Raw genomic sequence first — 21133 nt, forward strand, 5'->3', positions numbered from 1 at the left:
AGAAGAAGAAGCAGAAGACACAGACAAATGAATGCAAGCCAGTACAGTGAGGTGCTGAGCCCACGAGTGAACACCAACGTGAGGCAGAAGTGGACTGGCGGCCAACAGAACAGGAATGGTCGGGAAAGAAAGTGAGATGATGATGAATGGACGAGGGCGGCAGAGATAAAGAGAGACAAAAAAAAAAGAAAGAAAAAAAAAAAACAATCTGTCCCTTCCAGCGCTTATAGTTTTGTTTGAGGTGACACATCCTGTCACCTCTCTTATGGGTGCTAGTAGCCTAGGGAGTAACACACTTGCCTATGAACCAGAAGACCCAGGTTCAAATCCCACTTACTACCATTGTGTCCCTGAGCAAGACACCTGAGTGTCTCCAGGGGGGGACTGTCCCTTTAACTACTGATTTTAAGTCACTCTGGATAAGGGCGTCTGGTAAATGCTGTAAATGTAAATGTAAGCATCTTATCCTTCACAGCCTGACCTCCAGGTAGCACCAGCAAGGGCAGCGTATAAAACCAAAAATTGAAAATCATGTCTGGATCCCCTGATTATGAGAATCCATTTAGCAAAGTATTAGATGTATTAGAAATAAGACTCAGAACAGTGCAGATAAAGGGCAAGAAGTGCACTTAATTCAAATTATTTATCCACTTTAAAGTATAGATGCTGGTGGAATCATTGATTTCTCTCCTTTTACTTCTCATTTCTCACTGGCAAAGTGAAACCCAGTTCTGCTTCACTATTTAATACATTTGAACAATCAACGTCTAAAGATTCAAATCTTTTTTTTTTTTCTGTTTTCTGATGCCTCGCGTAAGAAAAAGGGACAAGCATCAGATGTTCGGCAGCAGACATCATGACGCACAGCCCGATCTGCCGTTCTTGAAAAAGCAAGAACCGTGTACTTACGCAGGGCCAGGCCCATCAAGGCGACCAGCAGCAGAACCTTTAATCCAGAACGTCGATCCATGTCCAGGCGTTAAAGCCGCCCATACGACACCATACGTTCCGCCTTGGACCAGCTCAGGGGCCGCGCTGTTGTTCCTGCCGTCAGAAGAAGCCGGTAAGGATCTCTGTTCGTACAGCTCGCCTTATCTGTCCGAGCCAATTTCCTCTTAATGGCTCTTGTGGCGGAGGAGCGCACAAGACGAAAAGTTATGTCAGTCCGACACTTACCTTCACAACTCAGCCAAGGCCCTTTCTTAACAGGAAGTTACATTTTCGAGCTACGCCACAAACTCTTGCCCCGCTGCTCGCCTTTTTTTTCCCTCACAAGTCTTGTTTTTGGTCTCCTGTTTAGTTTAAAGTTTATTCATTTATTCAAAGACATAAAATACATAAAAAATATACATATAAAATACAAATCTTATGTCTGTCTGAATTCTATTTAGTTCATGCAGCCTCATTTTGAAAAAGGCACAGAACTAAATAAAGAAATTTCATCATTTCAAAAGATCTTTTATTATCTCCTTTGGCCAAGAACATCAGAGGAATCACCAGATTGAGAAGATGAAGCTCTGCTCAGATCTCAGATCAGTTCGGGGGCATCGGAACATTTCTGAAACAGAGTGGTCACAGCATGGGTAACGTGTAGCTGCCCTGACCCCCAACCCGGGACCTGAGGTGCTTCCATGCTCCTTCACAGACACACAAAGTAAAGAATCATATCACTGCAGGATGAAATATTATAACGGCAGAAGCTAAGTCTGTAATAGTCCACAAAGTCATCTTTTTATTTTTAACAAAAGTTATTTTTCCTACTTTTCACATCTTATTGATTTTTTACAATTATATTCGTTTGTAAAAAAAAAAAAAAAAAGGAGTCATATTTGCACACTTAGCTTCATTTTTTCACTTTTTAAGCATCATTTATTACTATGGATATGAATATGGAGCTGAATCTGTTAGTGAGTATGTCTGGGTGTCTGCTGTAAGAGAAGAAGTGATCTGATAACAAGAGGAGTGGGTGTCTTGCAAAGATCACTGCGAGTGTGAAAGCATTGTAGGCTCATGTGATCGAGCTCAACCTCTTTTTTTTGTGTTCATCGTTCGATGACACGTCGGATGGGTGAAAGGTGGGTGCTGACGGGATCGCTCATTAACTCCACCAAGCCCTTCGCATGCAAGTTCTGACGGAACTACTTCCTTGAAAATGTTGGTTGGTTTCACAGCAGTTTGAGGAAGTGAAGAGTGTCTCATTCTAACACGTCCGGCGGAGATGCTGCCCACGCCCACTGACATTTAGAAATAGATTTGCTTTCCTTTTTCTGTAACTTGTAGTGTGGGGACATTTTGCTTGTCTATTGTTCTGAAAGTCACCATGTTGTTTCTGGCAGATCAGGTCTTTGTGTGGAGCTGCAATGGCTCACCAGACACCACGTGACTCTTCAGAGGTGACAGAGGAGCCATATATATAGACGGAAGAAGGCTATAAATGTAAATATATTCTCCTGAGAGAAGAGATCATAAGGAGAGTACACCCCCTCACCACAGCAGTGTGACCCCTAGTGAACAGACACGGTTTTTCACTGACCTTCTCAGCCTTTTCTGGTGCCAGTTTGCCATCCCCAGCTGTTTCAAGAGGACAAACATCATTCCCAGAGAAAACAAGATGAAGTGGTCGTAAAGTCACCTATTCACCTATTGTCATGATGGCTGGACATGTTGAGGAAGGAGGACACCATTTTTTTTAGGGGTGGTAGTAGCCACACTCGCCTATGAACCAGAAGACCCAGGTTCAAATCCCACTTACTACCATCGTGTCCCTGAGCAAGACACTTAACCCTGAGTGTCTCCAGGGGGGACTGTCCCTGTAACTACTGATTGTAAGTCTCTCTGGATAAGGGCGTCTGATAAATGCTGTAAATGTAAATGTAAATGTAAGGACGCACACACACGACGTCACGAGAGACGGGATTTATTACACGGATCACACGACAGGGGAAACATCACCAAACAACGTCCCAAACAGGGCACTTTTACACAGGCAGGCACGGGTGAAAAAAATCAGGACTCATAATAACACAGGACCAACACGAAACTCCGGAGTAGCCCCTTCCCGACCTTCCCCGCTTCACTCGTGTCCCCTCAGCGCCCTGGCCGATTCAGTTGAGCCAGAAGCTTGAATCGGCGCGGAGAGGGAAGCAGTGAATCCGCCAGCCTCGCTGGCAGCCGTCTGCTGCTCTATTTTTAACGCCCCGTCGTTTTAAATACGATGGCCATCCCACCGATGTTGCCAGGAGCTGCAGCAGCGGGACTGGTGACCTCATAGAACTCTCTGGCAACAGCGCACGCCGCCTTCCTCTTTTTATGGAGCGTGATGGGCGAGTGCTGCACGCTTGCTTCATTTTTGAGCAACGCCGCTCTGCCGTCGCAGCGGGGGGGGGGGGGGGGTTCCCCGAAGGAACTGTAACATGAAAATGAAATATGGGCCGACTGCTGACATGTTCCTCTTCGATCACACATCTGTTACCACAGTGGGGTCGGAGTTGATACAGAAATATAAGGATGCTGGCAGAGCACTCGCATACTCACACGCACAGACACACACACGAACAGTGGGCTTTGATGTTTCTGATGCGCCATTCATGAACAATCTATGTCTGGGGGGCGGTGGTGGCCTAGCGGTTAAGGAAGCGGCCCCGTAATCAGAAGGTTGCCGGTTCGAATCCCGATCCGCCAAGGTGCCACTGAGCAAAACACACTGCTCCCCGGGTGCCTTTCATGGCTGCCCACTGCTCACCAAGGGTGATTGTTAAATGCAGAGGACAATCACCTCACTTTATTATATTTATAATAACAAAATTACAGTAAGTATTGCAATTAAATTAGACATTTGGGGAACTGGTGGAATTTTTCTTTCCTTCTATTAAAAGAAAATGTTATAAATGCTGGACTTTTGATGATGGTTATTATGTGTAAGCAAGAGCGACTGAGTGATGAAGGTAGGCTTGTTGAGAGGCCAGAAGGTCTGAGATACAAGAAGCTGTGGCTCACTGGTTAAAACAATTGATTGATGTCAAAAGTTCAAGCACTACTGAAACTTGGCCATCGACTCGACCATACATATACAGAGCACAGTACGTTTGGGGGGAGGAGACAGGTCAGGAAGATAGGGTAAACCAGAGCAGGATACACATTAGGATAGAGGAGGGGGATAAGAATAAATAAATACAAAAACAGATTGTTCTCCAATGGAGAGTACATTGTGGGAACAATTTATAAAAAAAAAAAAAAAACCCACACCTCAACAGCATAAGCACATAGACTGTACACAACATATAAAGTAAAAGACAATTGCCACAGGGGAGGGGGAAAAAGGGCGGTGGATGAAATCCCACGTAAACGAGCATCAGTCCTGGTGCTGCTGCCAAAACGGCGTGCACACAGACCCACCAGTTCACGCCGGAGGGGTAACTGACCACATCCCTCCTGTTACGAGCCGGTCTAGGGGCTCCGGCCCATAACAAAACGTAACCTACTAAGACGAAACGGAGAATTTTAACAAGTATTTTATTGACAACTAAATATATAAAACAAAGAAGAAATACATACGAAACGAATTACAACGAATAACGACAAACACCGAAGCAGGCCGACACAACAAGTTGCGTCGCCTCCTAGGGGAAGCGCAGGGGAAAACAGAAGTGATGTCAAAGGGAAATGGTAGGGAGGCGGGCGGGGTGGATGGCACGGCAAGCGCCGCCCCGAAAAAGGAGACTGAGACTCCTTTTATTCTGTCCCACAGCAGGAACAGGTGGGCTGAATTTGGTAAATCACCAGGCACCTGCAAACAACACAAAACACAGAACAGAAACACACCCCAAAATACCAGGACGTAAGACCCCCCACCACTAAAAATAAATAAATAAATAAATAAATAAATAAAAATCAACATTTACTGATGATCAAAAAACATTTATTGGTAGGAGCGTGACTAGGCATCCACCAAAGCGTTATCAGAGCCCCTTTTGTACCTGATCTCCAGATTAAACCCTTGTAAATATTATGGGCACTGCTAATCCATGATCAGCAAGATAGGCCACCTCAGCTGCCATCGCAGCCCTCTTTGTGGGATTGAGGCGGTATGCATGCTGCTTTATGGGAGCATGGTCACCCACGTCAATGTCATGCCACAGGACATTACAACAAGATGGCACATCTGAAAACAAAGAAGGAAAGAGGCCTATTACATTTTTAATCTCACAAGCATGCTGATCAGAGAGATGTGACAGAAACGAGTCCAGATCAGACATGATTTCAGAATTCTGGAGACGGGCACAAGTCACAGGAACGTCTCGCAGAGTAAGGCCTTCCTCCTCAGGACTGTAGCAGGGAATCACCGCAGTGGATATGGCTGCGACTGGAACGGCTCCAGCAGCTACTTTCTCCACATCCCTGGTAACATAAGACTTGAGCATATTAATGTGACACACTCTAGTTTTACGCCGTCTATCAGGCGTACGAATGACATAATCTGTTTCACTCAGTTTAGACACAACTTCATAAGGGCCAGAAAACCTTGCCTGTAAAGCAGATCCTACAACAGGCAAGAGCACAAGCACTTTTTCGCCAGGCTGGAACTCCCGACTCACAGCCTTACGGTCATAACGCCCCTTCATTTTAACTGAGATTTTGATAAAGCTTCGCGTGCACACTCACATGCTCGATGCAAACGCTCACGAAATGAACTCACCTCAGATACACGCGCAGAAATCACAGGCGGAGGGTCGAACGAGTATCAGATAACCCAACTTCATCTTGATACCTACGAGCTTGAGCTCGAGTAATGACACACGCAGGGTAGACTGAAGCCAGACTTGAGTCCACATCCATAACCAACATCGGTACGTCTACGACCTCCGGAACTGGAGGGACTTTTCCTGCAGCGACATCATTTCCCAAAAGAAAGGAAACCCCTTTCACTGGAAGCCGAGAACAAACCGCAATCCTAAAAACACCCGAGACCAATTCACTTTTTAAGTGCCGAGTGTGCAATGGGACTCTAGTGAAGCCCATTTCAATTCCCTGCACCAGCACGTCGGAATCACAACAACTCTCCGTAGAGAATGGGAGAACCGAATCTAAAACGAACAATCGTGCAAGCACCAGTATCATGCAGAATTTTAATAGTAACGTTATCTTCCACACGACCAGTAAGAGACACCGTTCCATTTAAAATAAATGACTCATAGCCAGGATCAATCGTTAATGTTCTCTGAAGTGAACGTGTGCACCAGCCCAACTGTCTTTGGGAGTGATTTGGACGATGCTAGATTCTTTTTCTGCAACCGAGGACAGGCAGCAATTAAATGACCCGGCTCATGACAATAAAAACACCCACGAGGGTCTTTGGGGGGTGAAGATTTTCTGAAATTCCTCCAGCTCTGTTTCGGGCTGGAAGGTGGCGAACGAATGCAGCGTGAGGGAGACGAAGAGAACGGGACGAACACACTTTTATGTGTCAGAGCATACTGATCAGCACAAACAGCAGCTTGAGCCAAAGTGGTAACCTGTCAATCATGCAGATAGGTAGCGACAGCATCAGGAACACAGTTTTTAAACTCCTCCAACAGTATTAACTCTCTCAACTGTTCGCGGGATGTAACGTGCTCTGATGTGCACCAGCGGTCGAACAGGTTCTCCTTCTCACGTGCAAATTCAACATATGTAATTCGGTCAGTTTTACTCAGTCGACGGAATTTTTGTCTGTATGCTTCAGGTACCAGTTCATATGGAGTTTAAAAATCGCAGTTTTAACAGTACTGTAGTCTGAACTCTGCTCAACTGTGAGGGCAGAGTAAACTTCCTGAGCTTTACCAGACAACACACACTGTAATAAAAGACTCCAGACAGCAGTTGGCCATTTTAATGTGATGGCAACTCTCTCAAAATGACTAAAATACTTTTCGACCTCCCGTTCGTTGAACGGAGGGACGAGACGAATATTACGGGACACATCAAACCCATAATCACCTGGATCAGAAGAAGTCTGGTCCACAGGAGGGACGTGAGGAGGAGACACAGAGCCAGGAGGTAACAGCGACACGGGAGGAGCAGAGGCCACCGCCGGAACTGCGGCGTCTTTACTAGTGGACAATTCTAATTTCTTTAAAGCAAAGTCCCGCTCTTCCCTTTCGCGCTGACTTTCAAATTCCCGGTTCCGCTCTCTCTCGCGTTCCTCTCACTCTAGTCGTTTTACTTCTAATTCGATCTCCATTTTAGGAATCTGCAACTCTTTCTCGATTTTCCTTCTCCCGCATCTGTAATTCCATTTCAGAGACGCTACTGGCTGCAGGTTGCGGGGACGCTGGACCCTCGGTCCGCGCCACAAGTACGTTAGTGCCCAATTAAGCCCGTTCTACAGCTTTAAAAAGAGATTCCTTCAGCTTTTTAATCTTCGTTTGTTAATTCAAGAGACGCGAGAGACACAAACGGAACGATATGCAGCAAAAACATATAAGACTGCGAACGGACCGAAACGTGCACTTTCTCCACAAATCCCGGACGAAGCCACCAATTTTGTTACGAGCCGGTCTAGGGGCTCTGGCCCATAACAAAAGTTCACAAAACGTAACCTACTAAGACGAAACTGAGAATTTTAACAAGTATTTTATTAACAACTAAATATATAAACAAAGAAGAAATACATACGAAACGAATTACAACGAATAACGGCAAACAAAACAGAGAAAAACAAACAAACACCGAAGCAGGCCGACACAACAAGTTGCGTCGCCTCCTAGGGGAAGTGCAGGGGAAAACGGAAGTGATGTCAAAGGGCAAAAGACTGAGGCTCCTTTTATTCTGTCCCACAGCAGGTACAGGTGGCCTGAATTTGGTAATCACCAGGCATCCTGCAAAAACTCCCAAAGTACCAGGACGTAACACCTCCTCATCTTATAGTGTGACTTTCCCTTTACATTTACAGCATTTATCAGACGCCCTTATCCAGGGTGACAGAAGTTACAGGGACAGTCCCCCTGGAGCAACTTAGGGTTAAGTTGACACAATGGTACTAAGTGGGATTTTAACCTGGGTCTTCTGGCTCATAGGCGAGTGTGTTACCCACTAGGCTACTACCATCCTTCCCTTCTGATAGACGTATTTTCAGAGCAAAATCCACAATCAGCATTGTGGATGACCAGGTCCACCTCTGCGTGGAAGGTTATCACTGCGAAGAAAAAGGCCTTCACAGTTGCTGTGTGTTTAAAATGTGGTGTAGTTATTATTCTTTATATTATCAGCACAGTACTGTTAAAACCCTTTGAAAATGCACTCACTGTAATATAATCTGTAAGGCAAGAGTTTTTATAATGATGGAACATTGTGAAAAGTCCAAATCATGGCCCAGCACCACCAAGCCATGTGTTGACATCCACACAATGAAGATCTTGCTGCTTTTAACACTGACAACAATAATTATAATAATAATAATAATGCACAGAAAACACCGTAAAAAGCCCAAACTTGAGACTGCTGGATGACTGCTTGAAGTATTTTAGCAACGTCTTAATTCACCACCGGAAGAACGTGAGACCATGCATGCTGTGCATGTCAGAGAGAGGAACTCAGCATCTGCGGTCGAGTTAGGCGAACACAGGTCAACGCTGGCTTCTGCCGCCTCAAAATGCCGCCAAAGCGTCCATTTTGTGACGTCGACAGCCACGCGGCAGAGTGAAAGTCCCTGGATCTTGGTCTGTCCCCCTCCCCACACAGACAGTCAAATTCATGCCTCTTCTTACCAGAATAAGTACTATTAAAGACACAAAAGATATCGGCAGGGCAGATCGGCCGCGGTTTCACTTCCTCACACAGTCTTCCGGCTGCCGTGAGCTACTGTAACACATCCTGTGCGCTTCACGGGTTTTTAATGAAACGTGTAGTTTGCGTTGGAAATCAAAGCTGTGATTGCGCTAAACTGAGAGCTTCAAGCTTCTAACTTTGAACAGGAGCCAAGTTCGAAGTTATAGGCAGCTTCAGAAGTGTATTAACTTTAATGGAGGTTATTGTTATTAATATTTTACCAGTCAGAATAAAATGTTGTCCTTTCATGTATGCGTCATAATTTATAGATTTTTAACATACACTCAATTCCATGCTATTTTATGTGTTCAATGTAAAAAAAAAATCCCAGTCTCAGATTCAGCCACTTGAGGGCCGCATAAAAGAAAATTCCCAAAACCCCTACTCAAAATCCTAAAGCTATAAAATTAACAAGTACTTCAAATCAAACATTAGGCACAGTTTAACAACCAGGAATCACCCACAAAAGGCAGGAGGAGTGAAGGAGCCTTGAAGGAGCCTGCAGGAGCTTTAGGAGAATCCTGCTTAGACAATTCACCATGCTTATAAACTGTGACCTCCAGGCTGGGCGGAATCGACCCTGGGAAGAAGGAAGTGACAGACTACCTTCCCACACTATTTCCAGAACTGTCATAAATGACGTCACCGTACGTACCAAATTAACTGTCTGAAGAACTAGCTCATCTTGTGACAGTGAAAGTGAACTGAAAGTGATTAGTTGTCACATTGTGACACAGCACAACACCCAGTGCACACGGTGAAATGTGTCCTCTGCTTTTAACCATCACCCTTGGTGAGCAGTGGGCAGCCATGACAGGCGGCCAGGGAGCAGTGTGTGGAACCTCAGTGGCACCTTGGCGGACCAGGATTCGAACCGGCAACCTTCTGATTACGGGTCCGCTTCATTACCCACCTTTTCAGCTCCCGGTGAAATTCTCACCAGAACCTGCCTGCATTGTCCCGCCTGCAACTCTACAAATGTGTTTCCCATGTGCAGACAGAAGCCGCCGCCCACAGCTCATCGTTTCCCGTGTGATTTGTCTGTTTCCAGTCGGTGGCTAATGGCTGCCCACTTTGTGTTGCTTTTGAGTAACAGTCAGAATGCAGGCAGGGTGGTAGTAGCCTAGTGGGTAACACACTCGCCTATGAACCAGAAGACCCAGGTTCAAATCCCACTTACTACCATTGTGTCCCTGAGCAAGACACTTAACCCTGAGCGTCTCCATGGGGGGACTGTCCCTGTAACTACTGATTGTAAGTCGCGGGGTGTAAGAAGAGTGAGCAGAAACAGTCATACATGATGCATTAGGAGTGAATCTATCAAAGGCGTCCCCCACAAGTTCCATGTGGCTTTTTCACTGCTAAGTAAAAAGTTAATGCGCTGCTATGCATTGTGGTTTAATTAACCAGGAAGTTTCTAGAACAATCAATTCTCGTTCGTTGCATGTAAGCTTGGTTTTTCAGTGTGTGATGGCAATGACAATGACATGCAGCGAGAACTACACTGTAAAAAATGTTGTTATTCAACAATATTGTTGTACAAAACAAGGTTAATAAGCACATGAGGTTCATAAATCTTGTCAGTAATTAATAAGCGAATAAAGTTGAGAAGGCATTGTCTAACTTCCAGACAATGCCTTTCTATACATGAATTAAATGAATTCTTCATGGCACGTCAGAGGCAAAATAATTCTGCCATTTTTTGTAAGGTAGATCTTCAATAGTTGAATAAAAGCATTACTTTACACAGCAGAAAGAAGCGATTGAAAAAAGCTTCATCAGTGGTTGCTTCTGGGTCTTTTCACAGGCAGCAGAGGGGTCTATTTCATAATGGCAAGTGTCCAAGTTTGGCGTGGGTGTTACGTCCCGGTCTAGGTCAGGAACGTGAACAATTATGAAAGAGGGAGGGAAACGTCACAACCGTTGGAACGAAGTGATTTTTAATAAAACAAAACAATACAAGTCACGCCTTGACACACAGTCAGGTCACGAAAAGCACCAGGTAGACTAAATGGGAACAGGGCATCTGTCCTGCATATTTTCCCTTTCTCCTTCTCTCCCTCCTCTCTCCCTTTTTCTCTCTCCGCGGCACGCCGTCTTTAACGGCCTCATTCCGATGGGAGCGCGAATCAGCGTCAGGTCTGGGAGGAGTTCCGTAAATTACAGGCTCCTCCTACAAAAAGGAAAAACACCAACAAGACAGAACATACAGACCACACATCACATGATCCCGGGATGTAACACCCCCACCACCAAGAATCAACATCCCCATGTTGATTAATACCACTTTTAAACGCAAAAGGCCCGTGACATGGTGTCCGCTAAAACATTGTCCCCTCCCCGCTTGTACTTAAACCCTGTAGTACCAAGGACCAGCGCATAATACGCTGGTTTGAGTTCTTCATATGGGCTAAAAAGACTAGGGGATTGTGATCAGTAAAAACCAGGACAGGGAGTGGTGTGGACCCAACATACACTTCGAAATGCTGTAGTGCTAAAATCAGGGCGAGAGCTTCTTTCTCTATGGTACTATAGTTCAGTTGGTGCTTTAAGAACTTTTCAGAGAAAAAGGAAACGGGATGAACGACCCCATACTCATCCTCCTGTAGAAGCACCGCTCCTGCTCCAACAGCACTGGCATCCACGTCTAACTTAAAGGGGCGCTGGAAATCTGGGGCAGCGAGGACTGGAGAACTGCAAAGAAGAGACTTCACAGCCTTAAACGCACCTTGACAGTCCTCAGACCAAACAAAGGATGAGCTGCTTCGAAGCAGCTCGGTTAACGGCAGAGTCGGACAGTAACGGAGTACATTTACTTGAGTACAGTACTTAAGTACAATTTTGAGGGATCTGTACTTTACTCGAGCATCATTTTTGGGGAGTACTCATGACTTTACTCAAGTACATTTGAGAGGCAAATATTGTACTTTTATTCCGCTACATTTACATCCATAAGCGTGAGTACCCATTACTTCTTTTAAAAAAAAAAAAAAAAAAAAAGGAAAAAAGAAATTTGTTGTTTCCCTCTCAAACGCGATTGGATTGTGCAGGCGCCACTCATTGGGACAGCCTATCAGCAATCACCTTCAGCTCTCCGCCAAAGTCAACTCCATGGTCAGATAATGATTTAGATAAGAGACGAAACCATGGACGAAACAATGGATGAAGACGCAGCAGGTCCATCCCGGGAATGTGCCAACCCGTCCGTAGCCCCACCTCGCCAAACTATTTCAATTTTCTGATGTCAAGGTACGTACATTGAAATAAACTTCCTTACATTTCTAAGCTACATTCAAGCTACAGAAAAGTGCACTAAATGATTTGCTAGCTGTGATAATGCAGCTTTTTACATTCTCGGTTACGTTTGGGTAGTCGAAGCCAATTTGCCAGCTGTAGCTAGCCACTCAGATGGCTAAGTTTGGCCTAACAATAATTAACATAAGCCAAGGCGAGCTAATCGTGTAACATGCTATGCTAGTTGCAAGCAGGGCATTTCAGCTCACTTATTTCACCAGATCGAATAACTACATAGAGCTAGCCCTACAGGGGCTATTTACACAATAGTGTTTGTTGAACTGTAAGGCTTGAATGCCTGTTCAAGTGGGGGAACGCTCTTGAGTGTACTTATACCTGTCTTGTTATACCATAAAAAATTGCTGTAGTATTTAAATACATGAGAGATATGCTACCCAAAGTCTTGTATTTGCCTGACCTAATATTGCAGCACTTGTTAGAATGTCAGAAGCACCTAAATTAAAGTTAGTTGCACCAGTAAATTTAAAAAGTTAGTCTGGAACCATTGGAAAATTATGAACAACCAGCACTTCATAATTAATAATACTGCTATCTTTTCTAATATTTATTAGTTTATTATAGTGTAAACTGAAATATTATACTGTGTTTTACAGAGAAAGCATGAGACACATCTAGAGGAATACTGTCAACTGACTTCAACAGCCTGCAAGAGGCCATCAGAAGGTGGAACAGGCTTCAAGGCGAAGCCACTGAAGCTGCTGGAGGCCAAGCAGGTGTCTCAGAAGACGGTTGATCGGGCTATCCTCCGCTTCATCGTTCAAGGTCTCCAGTCCTTCTCCCTGGTTGAGACACCATCCTTCCAAGACCTTATTGCAGAATTACAACCGAGTAGTGCTGTCATGTCCCGCACAACTGTGCGCCGCAAGATTGATTCAGCTACATCTAAAATGAAAGAATGTCTCAAGAACTAAATGAAAAAGGTACCATACATTGCCACCACTACTGATTGTTGGACGGCCAGGAGAAGGAGCTTTATAGGTGGAACAGCCCACTGGCTCGATCCTTGCAGTTTTGAACGTCGTTCAGCTGCCCTTGCTTGTCGTCATCTAAGGGGCTCTGACATTCATGCAGAGTATGAAATAAGTCTAAAGGCTGTTAGAACTACAACAGACAACGGGTCGAATTTCGTCAAAGCGTTCCGTGTCTTTGGTCAGCAGGACAAAAATAATAATAATGAAGAGTTAGTTGCAGAAGGCACAATCGAAGAAGAAGTAGGAGAAGATTGTGATGCATCTGATGGTGAAGAGGAGGTGGAATTCATGGATGTGGAAGCCATTCTGGAGGAAGATGATGGGCTTCAGAATCAGCTGCCGAAACATCATCGGTGTGCATGCCACGAACTAAATTTAGTTTCCACAGTTGATGTTGATCGGGCTAATAAGACAGAAGCTTACAAGAAATTGTCCAGATCAGCCTTTTCTAAGGGTCAGGCACTCTGGAATAAAGCATCAAGGTCTCCTCAAAATGCAGAGCTTATAGAGGAACACTGTAAGCTTCACTTGGTACAGCCTAATTCAACTCGGTGGAACTCCTCTTTCATGGCCGTGGAACGTGTGGTCAGAATTATTAGAGACCAAGGAGAGGGGTCTATGAGAACAGTCTGTGCTGCACTCAGTGTTCCAATGTTAATGTATAATTGTGTTCTTATTTTTTTTAGAGTAATGCTTACCACATTATCTGCTGTAGGTACATTAACAAATGAATAAATGTCCAGCATTGCACAGTGGTTCTGTATAAAAAAATTTTAATATGTGTTTGTTTATTTTCTTGTTTTCATTAGGTACAGTCCGGCTGACAAAGCTTTTTTAGGGGAATATGTCACCACCATGAGTCCAGTTGCGAAGTCCTTGAACATACTACTAAGTCAACATTCAGATGGGCTGGCTGCTCCCGACAATCACCACCCTCACAACCAAGCTTGAAAAGTCCAGACCGTCGCTCAGATTTTGCAAGCAACTTGTTGATGCTCTTCTTGAAGGTTTGAGGAAGCGGTTTGTGAGCATGATGTCAGAGCCAGAGCTAGATGCAGCAGCGATTCTCGTTCCAAGGTTCAAAACCTCTTGGACCAGCAATGACACAGTCCTACAGCTTGGTAAGGAAAATGTTGGGTTTTTTTGTTTTGTTTGCTTGCTTTTTCCAAAAACTTGACATCCAACAATGATTCTATGCAGCTGTTTACTTAGAGTAATAATAACAAAAATATGTGTTTGTTGGTGTGATTCTGTGTTTCTAAATCAAGGCCTTAGTTACATCAAGGAACATCTGCCAGAACACTGGTATCAGTGGTATCAGTACTCCTGATACCACATCAACCTCTTCTGAAGATGACTTCTTCTCCAGTGTCAAGCAGACGCATTCCCATGAGATAAGTAAGCAACTTGATGGATACCTAGCTGCTACAGCTGAATGAGCGAATACACTGGCCCCATATCCAGCTGTGCGTAACCTCTCACTAAGGTGGTAGTAGCCTAGTGGGTAAGACACTCGCCTGTGACCCGGGTTCAAATCCCACTTACTACCATTGTGTCCCTGAGCAAGACACTTAACCCTAAATTGCTCCAGGGAGACTGTCCCTGTAACTACTGATTGTAAGTCGCTCTGGATAAGGGTGTCTGATAAATGCTGTAAATGTAAAGCTCAACACAGCCCTGCCAGCTTCAGCAGCATGTGAAAGGCTTTTTAGCATAGCAGGTTTGCTTTTCACCCCAAGAAGGGGATCAATTCATTCACAGAATTTTGAGAACCAAATTCTCCTCAAGTGGAACAAGGACTTCATGACATTTGATTGAATTGAAGTACAATACACACACATACACAAGAGTTGTCAAACATAGATTGTGTAGAATGGTGTTATTCAGCTGAAAGTATTTTCTCCTGCCTTTGGCTGTATGTCAATGTCAGAGGAAGGGGTTTAATATAGTCACTCAAATGAGCTGAATTTTATTTTTCCTTATTTGTACGCTGACCTAAACACAGCTGATTAGCTGATTTTCTTTAATCACTTAATCACGGTCAGGTTCATAGGTGTGTCAGAACATTGCTATATTGCCTTTGCTGGTTTAGGTTTATAGATTTGATTGATGAAAAAACAGAGAAATGTACACACAAGAAATGTACACACAATTGTTAGCTGAATTTTCTTTTCTGGCATTACACATTAATGTAAGCTGAGCATTTGCTTTTATGTTCTTGAGTATGCGGTGTGTTTAACACAGTCAGGTTCAAATGTGTGCCACTGTTGTGCTATTGCCTTGTGGGCAAGTGAGAAATGTTAAATAAAGCAAAATGGTAAAAAGATGAAAATGACTTTACTCTCAATTCCTTTTACATTCTCCAAGGTATTAACATTAAGAGTTTTCATAACTCCATGTAGGATGTTTCTGTATGCAATATTTAGAAAATTTACTATTGTACTCTTGATACTCAAGTACTTTTAAAAACAAGTACTTCACTACTTTTACTTAAGTAGACATCTGACTGTAGTACTTTTACTTGTACTTGAGTAAAATTTAGCAAGGGGTATCTCTACTTTTACTCAAGTAATTAACCTGTGTACTCTGTCCGCCTCTGGTTAACGGGCAGACCACGTCTTAGAAGTTCTTACAAAACCCCCAATAAAATCCAGCATCCCTAAAAACCACCGCAATTCCCGTTTCGAATTGACCGCCTGAAATTTGGCCTCCACAGGCCGAACTTGGCCCTGACCTACTTCTTTTCCTAGGTAGGTCACAGTCGCTTTCCCAAATTCACATTTGGCGAGGTTGAGGGTTAGTGACGCTTGTTGAAGGCGCTTAAAAACAGACTCTAGTGTCTCAAGGTGCTGGGTGCAGGTGGCTGCGTAGATTACAATATCATCTAAGTAGGCTTCACAGCAAGGGACTCCAGCAAGCACCTTACATATTAAGCGCTGGAAGGTAGCAGGCGCATTGCGTAATCCATATGGCATCACTGAGTACTGCAGAAAACGATCAGGTGTAACAAAGGCAGAGATCTCAGCAGCACGAGGAGTCAATGGTACCTGCCAGTAACCCCGCAAAAGGTCTAATTTGGTGACAACTCGGGCAGCACCAACCTTGTCAACACAGTCTTCCATCCTAGGTCACTGAAACGAATCCGGTTTAGTAACCGCATTAACCTTTCTGTAATCAGTACAGAATCTAAAAAGGTCCCGTCCGGCTTAGGAACCAGTAGGCATGGACTACTCCATGCACTGCAACTCGGCACAGACAGCTTGTTCTCCAACAAGTAGTTCACTTCAGACTGCATCACCGCTCGCTTCGTTGGATTCAGCCGATACGGGTGCTGCCTGATGGGAGAATGACCACCAATGTCAACATCATGTTGCATGACAGACGTACCTAGAGGGATGTCAGAGAACAAATCAGCATGTGACCGAATTAGTCTTGTAACTTGTCTGCACTCTGCTACAGGTAAATGAGACAAATAAGCTTCCAAATTCTGCAGAATTTCACTATTCGGCAGCTGGGGTGAGGCTATATATAATATAGTCCATCCTCAGCTGGAGAATAAGTCATAGGTACAGAAAGTGATGCTGCAGACATAACAGGTTTTCCCTGTTCCTCAGCCTTGTCTTGTACCACCACGTTCTCTCACTCAACGTAGCTTTTCAGCACGTTGATATGGCACACTCGAGTTTTCCGTTTCCTGTTTGCCGTACGGATGATGTAATCAGTCTCACTTAACCACATATGGACCCACAAACTTGGCCTGCAAAGCAGATCCCACAATAGGCAGTAAAACTAAAACCAGGTCACCAGGCTCAAAAGATCTGGAGACTGTTCTCTTATCATAATGAGTCTTCATGTCCCTCTGGGCTGAAGACAACGAGGCTAACACAGCTGAACAAGCCTTATGAAGGCGTTCCCGAAACGCACTGATGTAATCTGAAACACCCACGTCTCCCGTAAAAGTCTAAGAGGACTACGTACAGTGTGACCAAACACTAAGTCCGCAGGACTAAATCCCAGGGACTCTTGGACCGTCTCACGAACAGCGAATAAAAGCAAAGGGAGTCCCTCATCCCATTCTTTAGCTGTGTCCAAGCAGTAAGCTCGAAGCATGGTTTTCAAGGTTTGGTGAAATCTCTCTAGCGCCCCCTGTGACTGAGGGTGATAGGCGCTAGAAACAGCATGCTCAATTCCAAAGTGGGACAACACCTGCTTAAAAAGACGTGACAGGAAGTTGGACCCTTGGTCCGTCTGCACCACCTTTGGAAGCCCGAATAGTGAAAAGAACTGGGTCAGTGCTTTCACCACGGCCTTAGTTTTTAATGAGCGTAAGGGGACTGCTTCGGGAAAACGGGTGGCACTACACATCCGAGTGAGCAAGTATTACTTTCTCAAAAAGGTTCCGTTAATACTGGTACGGGGTACAGGGGTGCAGGTGGTATCGTCTCCCAGCCAACTGACAGCCAACTACATCTGCTTTTAAACCCGGCCAAAAGAAGTACCGCAGAATACGGTTGTAGGTCTTCGTTACTCCCAGGTGACCCGCAGAGACATTGTCGTGCTCCAATGTTAAAACCTGCGACCTGAATTTAAGTGGAACCACTACAGTGGTTCAGTGGCCCTGCTGCTGGGCTCTGCGCTGTGGACGAAGACGCTAAACCCGGCGCAGAAATAAAAAAATAAATAAAAGTGTCGGCTAAAAACCGTCACAAACTCAGCGTCCACCTCGACCGGACTGGGTGACTAATCTTCAACCTTCCCTGGTCCCTCCATCTCTGAAGGTAAAAGGAAGACATGCATCTAGACTCTTCTCCGTCTTGGCCCCTCGGTGGTGGAATGAACTTCCCCTCGAGGTCAGAACAGCTCAGTCACTGATGACCTTCAAACGACAGCTCAAGACCTTCCTCTTTAAAGAATATTTAGATTAAATTGTAATTTTCTTGTTGTCGAACTTTGTGTACAGAATCTACAACAGAGTGAATAAAATAGATGTATTCATAGTTGGGGTCCTAGTGAACCGGAATTGATCTCTTCATCGATGGTAACTTGAAAGCACGTTGTAAGTCGCTCTGGATAAGGGCGTAAATGTAAATGTAAATGACTCGGTGGGAGTGTCGATCACTTCCGGAAGAGGAAGTACCTTCCCACCCGCTAAATCATTCCCGAGGATAAAATCAACTCCTTTAACAGGCAGCTCAGGACGAACCGCCACTTTACACAGGCCGGAATATAAAAAAAAAAAAAAAAAATCACACCGCATTTTTTTACTAAGCGCAGGGGCGCCTTCACGATGCCCAACTCGATCCCCTGCACTAAAATATTAGACCCACAGAATGAATCCCCAGAGAACGGTCGAAGACCCTCTAAAATGAAAGACTGGGCCGCTCCGGTGTCACGTAAAAATGCGGACCGGGACCTCACCTCCGCCCTCCGGCGAGAGAGAGACGGCACCTCGTAACACGAACGGCTCGAAAGACGCATCTAAGTGAGAAGGTGCGTTCACAGCACGAATAAAACCAACCCCGTTCGGTGCAGGTCCTCTTTGCGTGTTTTTCTTCTTTAAATGTTGGACAATCCGCGATGAGATGGCCAGTCTCATGGCAGTAAAAACACGCCCGGGATCCCCGCGGCGAACTGGGTGGAGATCTAGAATATGTTCTGCCGCCCCGCACACCTTCTCCATTGTGTGGAAGAGTACTCGTCCGCACACACAGCAGCCTGTGCCAACGTGGAGACCTTCTGGTCGTTTAAATGGGTCGCCACGTCTTCAGGAATACAATTCTTAAAATCCCTCAAGTAACATTAACCCCCGCAGCTGATCCCACGTCGTTACTTCACTTGACACACACCACGGGTCGAATAAAGTTTCTTTTTCTCCGGCAAATTCCACAAACGTAAGATGATCGGGGTTTTTTTCTAAATTTTCGGAACTTTTTGAGTTCATACGAATTCATGACGGCAGTTTTTACCGGGGCAAAATCACAACTTTATTGGCACTGATAAAATGAAACTTAACTACGCGCTACGATAAAAATAAATAAATAAATAAATAAAATTAAACGAACTGCATGCTGGGTAACAACCACGACCTGCGGTGACCTCGCGTAACCCCGGAAGTCCAGCCCCTAAACCTGCCTGCGCCACACTGCCTACCGCCTCGCTGGTCTTCGAGGAAGTGCCGGTTTTAGGCCACTTTAAACGCGGAACTCGCGGCTTCTCCCACCACAGTTTTCCCCCAAAAATAAGAAAGGCAAAATAACAAAGAAAAACAAGAAAATGGCGCCCGAAGGAAGGATCGTCGCTCGGCACGACCCGGCAGGACGCGTCTTCCTAACCGGAGTTCAGAGTTTACGCGAGAACGCAGCGAACTTACCCCGCAGCAAATATCACTGAGACATGTGAACAGTGACAGCGATCGTGGAACGAGCCCCCATTTGTAGGTCAGGAACGTGAACAATTGTGAAAGAGGGAGGGACGAAGTGATTTTTAATAAAACAAAACAATGCAAGTCACGCCTTGACACACAGTCAGGTCACGAAATGCACCGGGTAGACTAAATGGGAACAGGGCATCTGTCCTGCGTATTTTCCCTTTCTCCTTCTCTCCCTTTTTCTCTCTCCGCAGAACATACAGACCACACATCACATGATCACGGGACGTAAGCAGATGAGGTGCGATCAGCAGAAGGTCAGTGTTAGTAGGTATCAGACCCCTGATCCCAATGATCCTTCAGAGGGGACGGGTTTTGTAAAGCAGCCGTCACGTTTTCTCATCCAGGGTGGTCAAGGACAAGGCAAAGTTCCACATTTAGGGTTCGAAGGTGGAACACCTGCAACACAAAACTCTTCACACACACACACTCCTGTTATTTCCTGGTGCCTTGTGGACACCTCTTCAGTCTGTCCATGTATCTCACCTCTATTCCATTTACCTTGTCCCCACTTCCGGTTCACTGTAAAATTTAATAGACAGTACTGAGTGGACACAACTTCATTTTTACAAACCTGTTATTAAAACTCAGCTTAAAGTAAAGTATTTGAAGAAAAATCATTTAGTTCAGTTAACTTAATAATTTTATGTAAAGCTGTGGCGGTTGAGCAAGTTTTTTTGTTTGTACTCTTAGTCTTGGTTTGGTGGAGGAGGAGGAGGAGGAATGCTGCTATGACTCCATGAACATTGTCCCCACTGTCAAAAATGGAGGTGGACAACTACACAGCATCAAAGGGAGGATGGATGGGGACATGAACTTCCTTCCCTCATGCACTAAACCACATTTTGCAAAATGACTGCAAATGAATGTATTTTTCTGGGTTTTTTGTTCTTGTTCTGTCTCTCGCTGTTAAAATTATAGACATAAGTATTTGCTACACTGTATATAACATGTACATTTTAAATGTTATATTTATTGATAGTATATGTGTTTAACATATTCATGATTTCAAATGGAGTATTAGTATAAGCATCAATTAGTGCACTAATATTAAGTATGATGAAGTACTAGTGTGGTACAATTTGCCCCATCTAAGTTATATTTTGGACAGTCTGGTAGTAGTATATAAAAATGTGCTAAACTATGTGCTAAAGAAATGCTCATATTGAAATGCATTTATAATTAGTATTTTTAATACTATTTGACACAAAACAATAATCTACATGAAATCTCACTGATCCTAACGTATTTTTGCATGATATAATTCTATTTTTTTATCTGTGGGAGTGTTTGCAATTTAAAATGACCAGTATCCTGATGATCCTCTCCTATTCACAGAAAATGGGAAGCATCATATCACTGTGTACAGTGTATGGTAATAAACACCTGACTACTTTAAAAACATATTGGGTCCATGTCACTTCTGTATTATAGTAACAATTATCTAAAATTGGGCTCATAAAGTGTCCTTGTTTTTTTTTTTTTACAAAGAGATTCTGAATGTCATTATGAATATTCTTTATGATTATTTACTGATTTTTTGTATCACCTGATCCAAATCACATGAGTTAAAGAAGGGTAATCTTCTCTTGGAGGTTTGGTCTATTCCAAATTT

General features: G+C 44.3%; 1 protein-coding gene and 3 long non-coding RNA genes across 13 annotated transcripts in view; 3 read left to right on the top strand and 1 right to left on the bottom strand.

Annotated features, from left to right (window-relative positions):
• The window catches only part of ptprc (protein tyrosine phosphatase receptor type C), a 39229-nt gene extending 20468 nt beyond the window's left edge, over window positions 1-18761 (bottom strand). For 4 of the 10 annotated variants that reach the window (XM_028961247.1, XM_028961246.1, XM_028961248.1 and 1 more), the window contains exon 1: window positions 910-1160. In XM_028961247.1, coding sequence (XP_028817080.1) covers window positions 910-970 — 61 coding nt within the window. In that variant the 5' untranslated portion in view covers window positions 971-1160. The other 6 variants (XM_028961254.1, XM_028961249.1, XM_028961252.1 and 3 more) reach the window with 3 other exon arrangements.
• Window positions 853-2710, top strand: LOC114768858 (uncharacterized). The gene is made up of 3 exons (XR_003743153.1): window positions 853-1063; window positions 1481-1654; window positions 2342-2710. It is a non-coding gene; the product is annotated as an uncharacterized LOC114768858 (long non-coding RNA).
• LOC114768857 (uncharacterized) lies at window positions 12754-15423 on the top strand. The gene is made up of 3 exons (XR_003743152.1): window positions 12754-12882; window positions 13901-14212; window positions 14360-15423. It is a non-coding gene; the product is annotated as an uncharacterized LOC114768857 (long non-coding RNA).
• Window positions 18762-19118: 357 nt separating the features above from the next.
• LOC114768856 (uncharacterized) lies at window positions 19119-20922 on the top strand. Its single transcript, XR_003743151.1, has 2 exons — window positions 19119-19775; window positions 20212-20922. It is a non-coding gene; the product is annotated as an uncharacterized LOC114768856 (long non-coding RNA).
• Window positions 20923-21133: the final 211 nt, after the last annotated feature.

This window comes from Denticeps clupeoides, chromosome 19, assembly GCF_900700375.1.
Source record: "Denticeps clupeoides chromosome 19, fDenClu1.1, whole genome shotgun sequence".
NCBI lineage: Eukaryota > Metazoa > Chordata > Actinopteri > Clupeiformes > Denticipitidae > Denticeps > Denticeps clupeoides.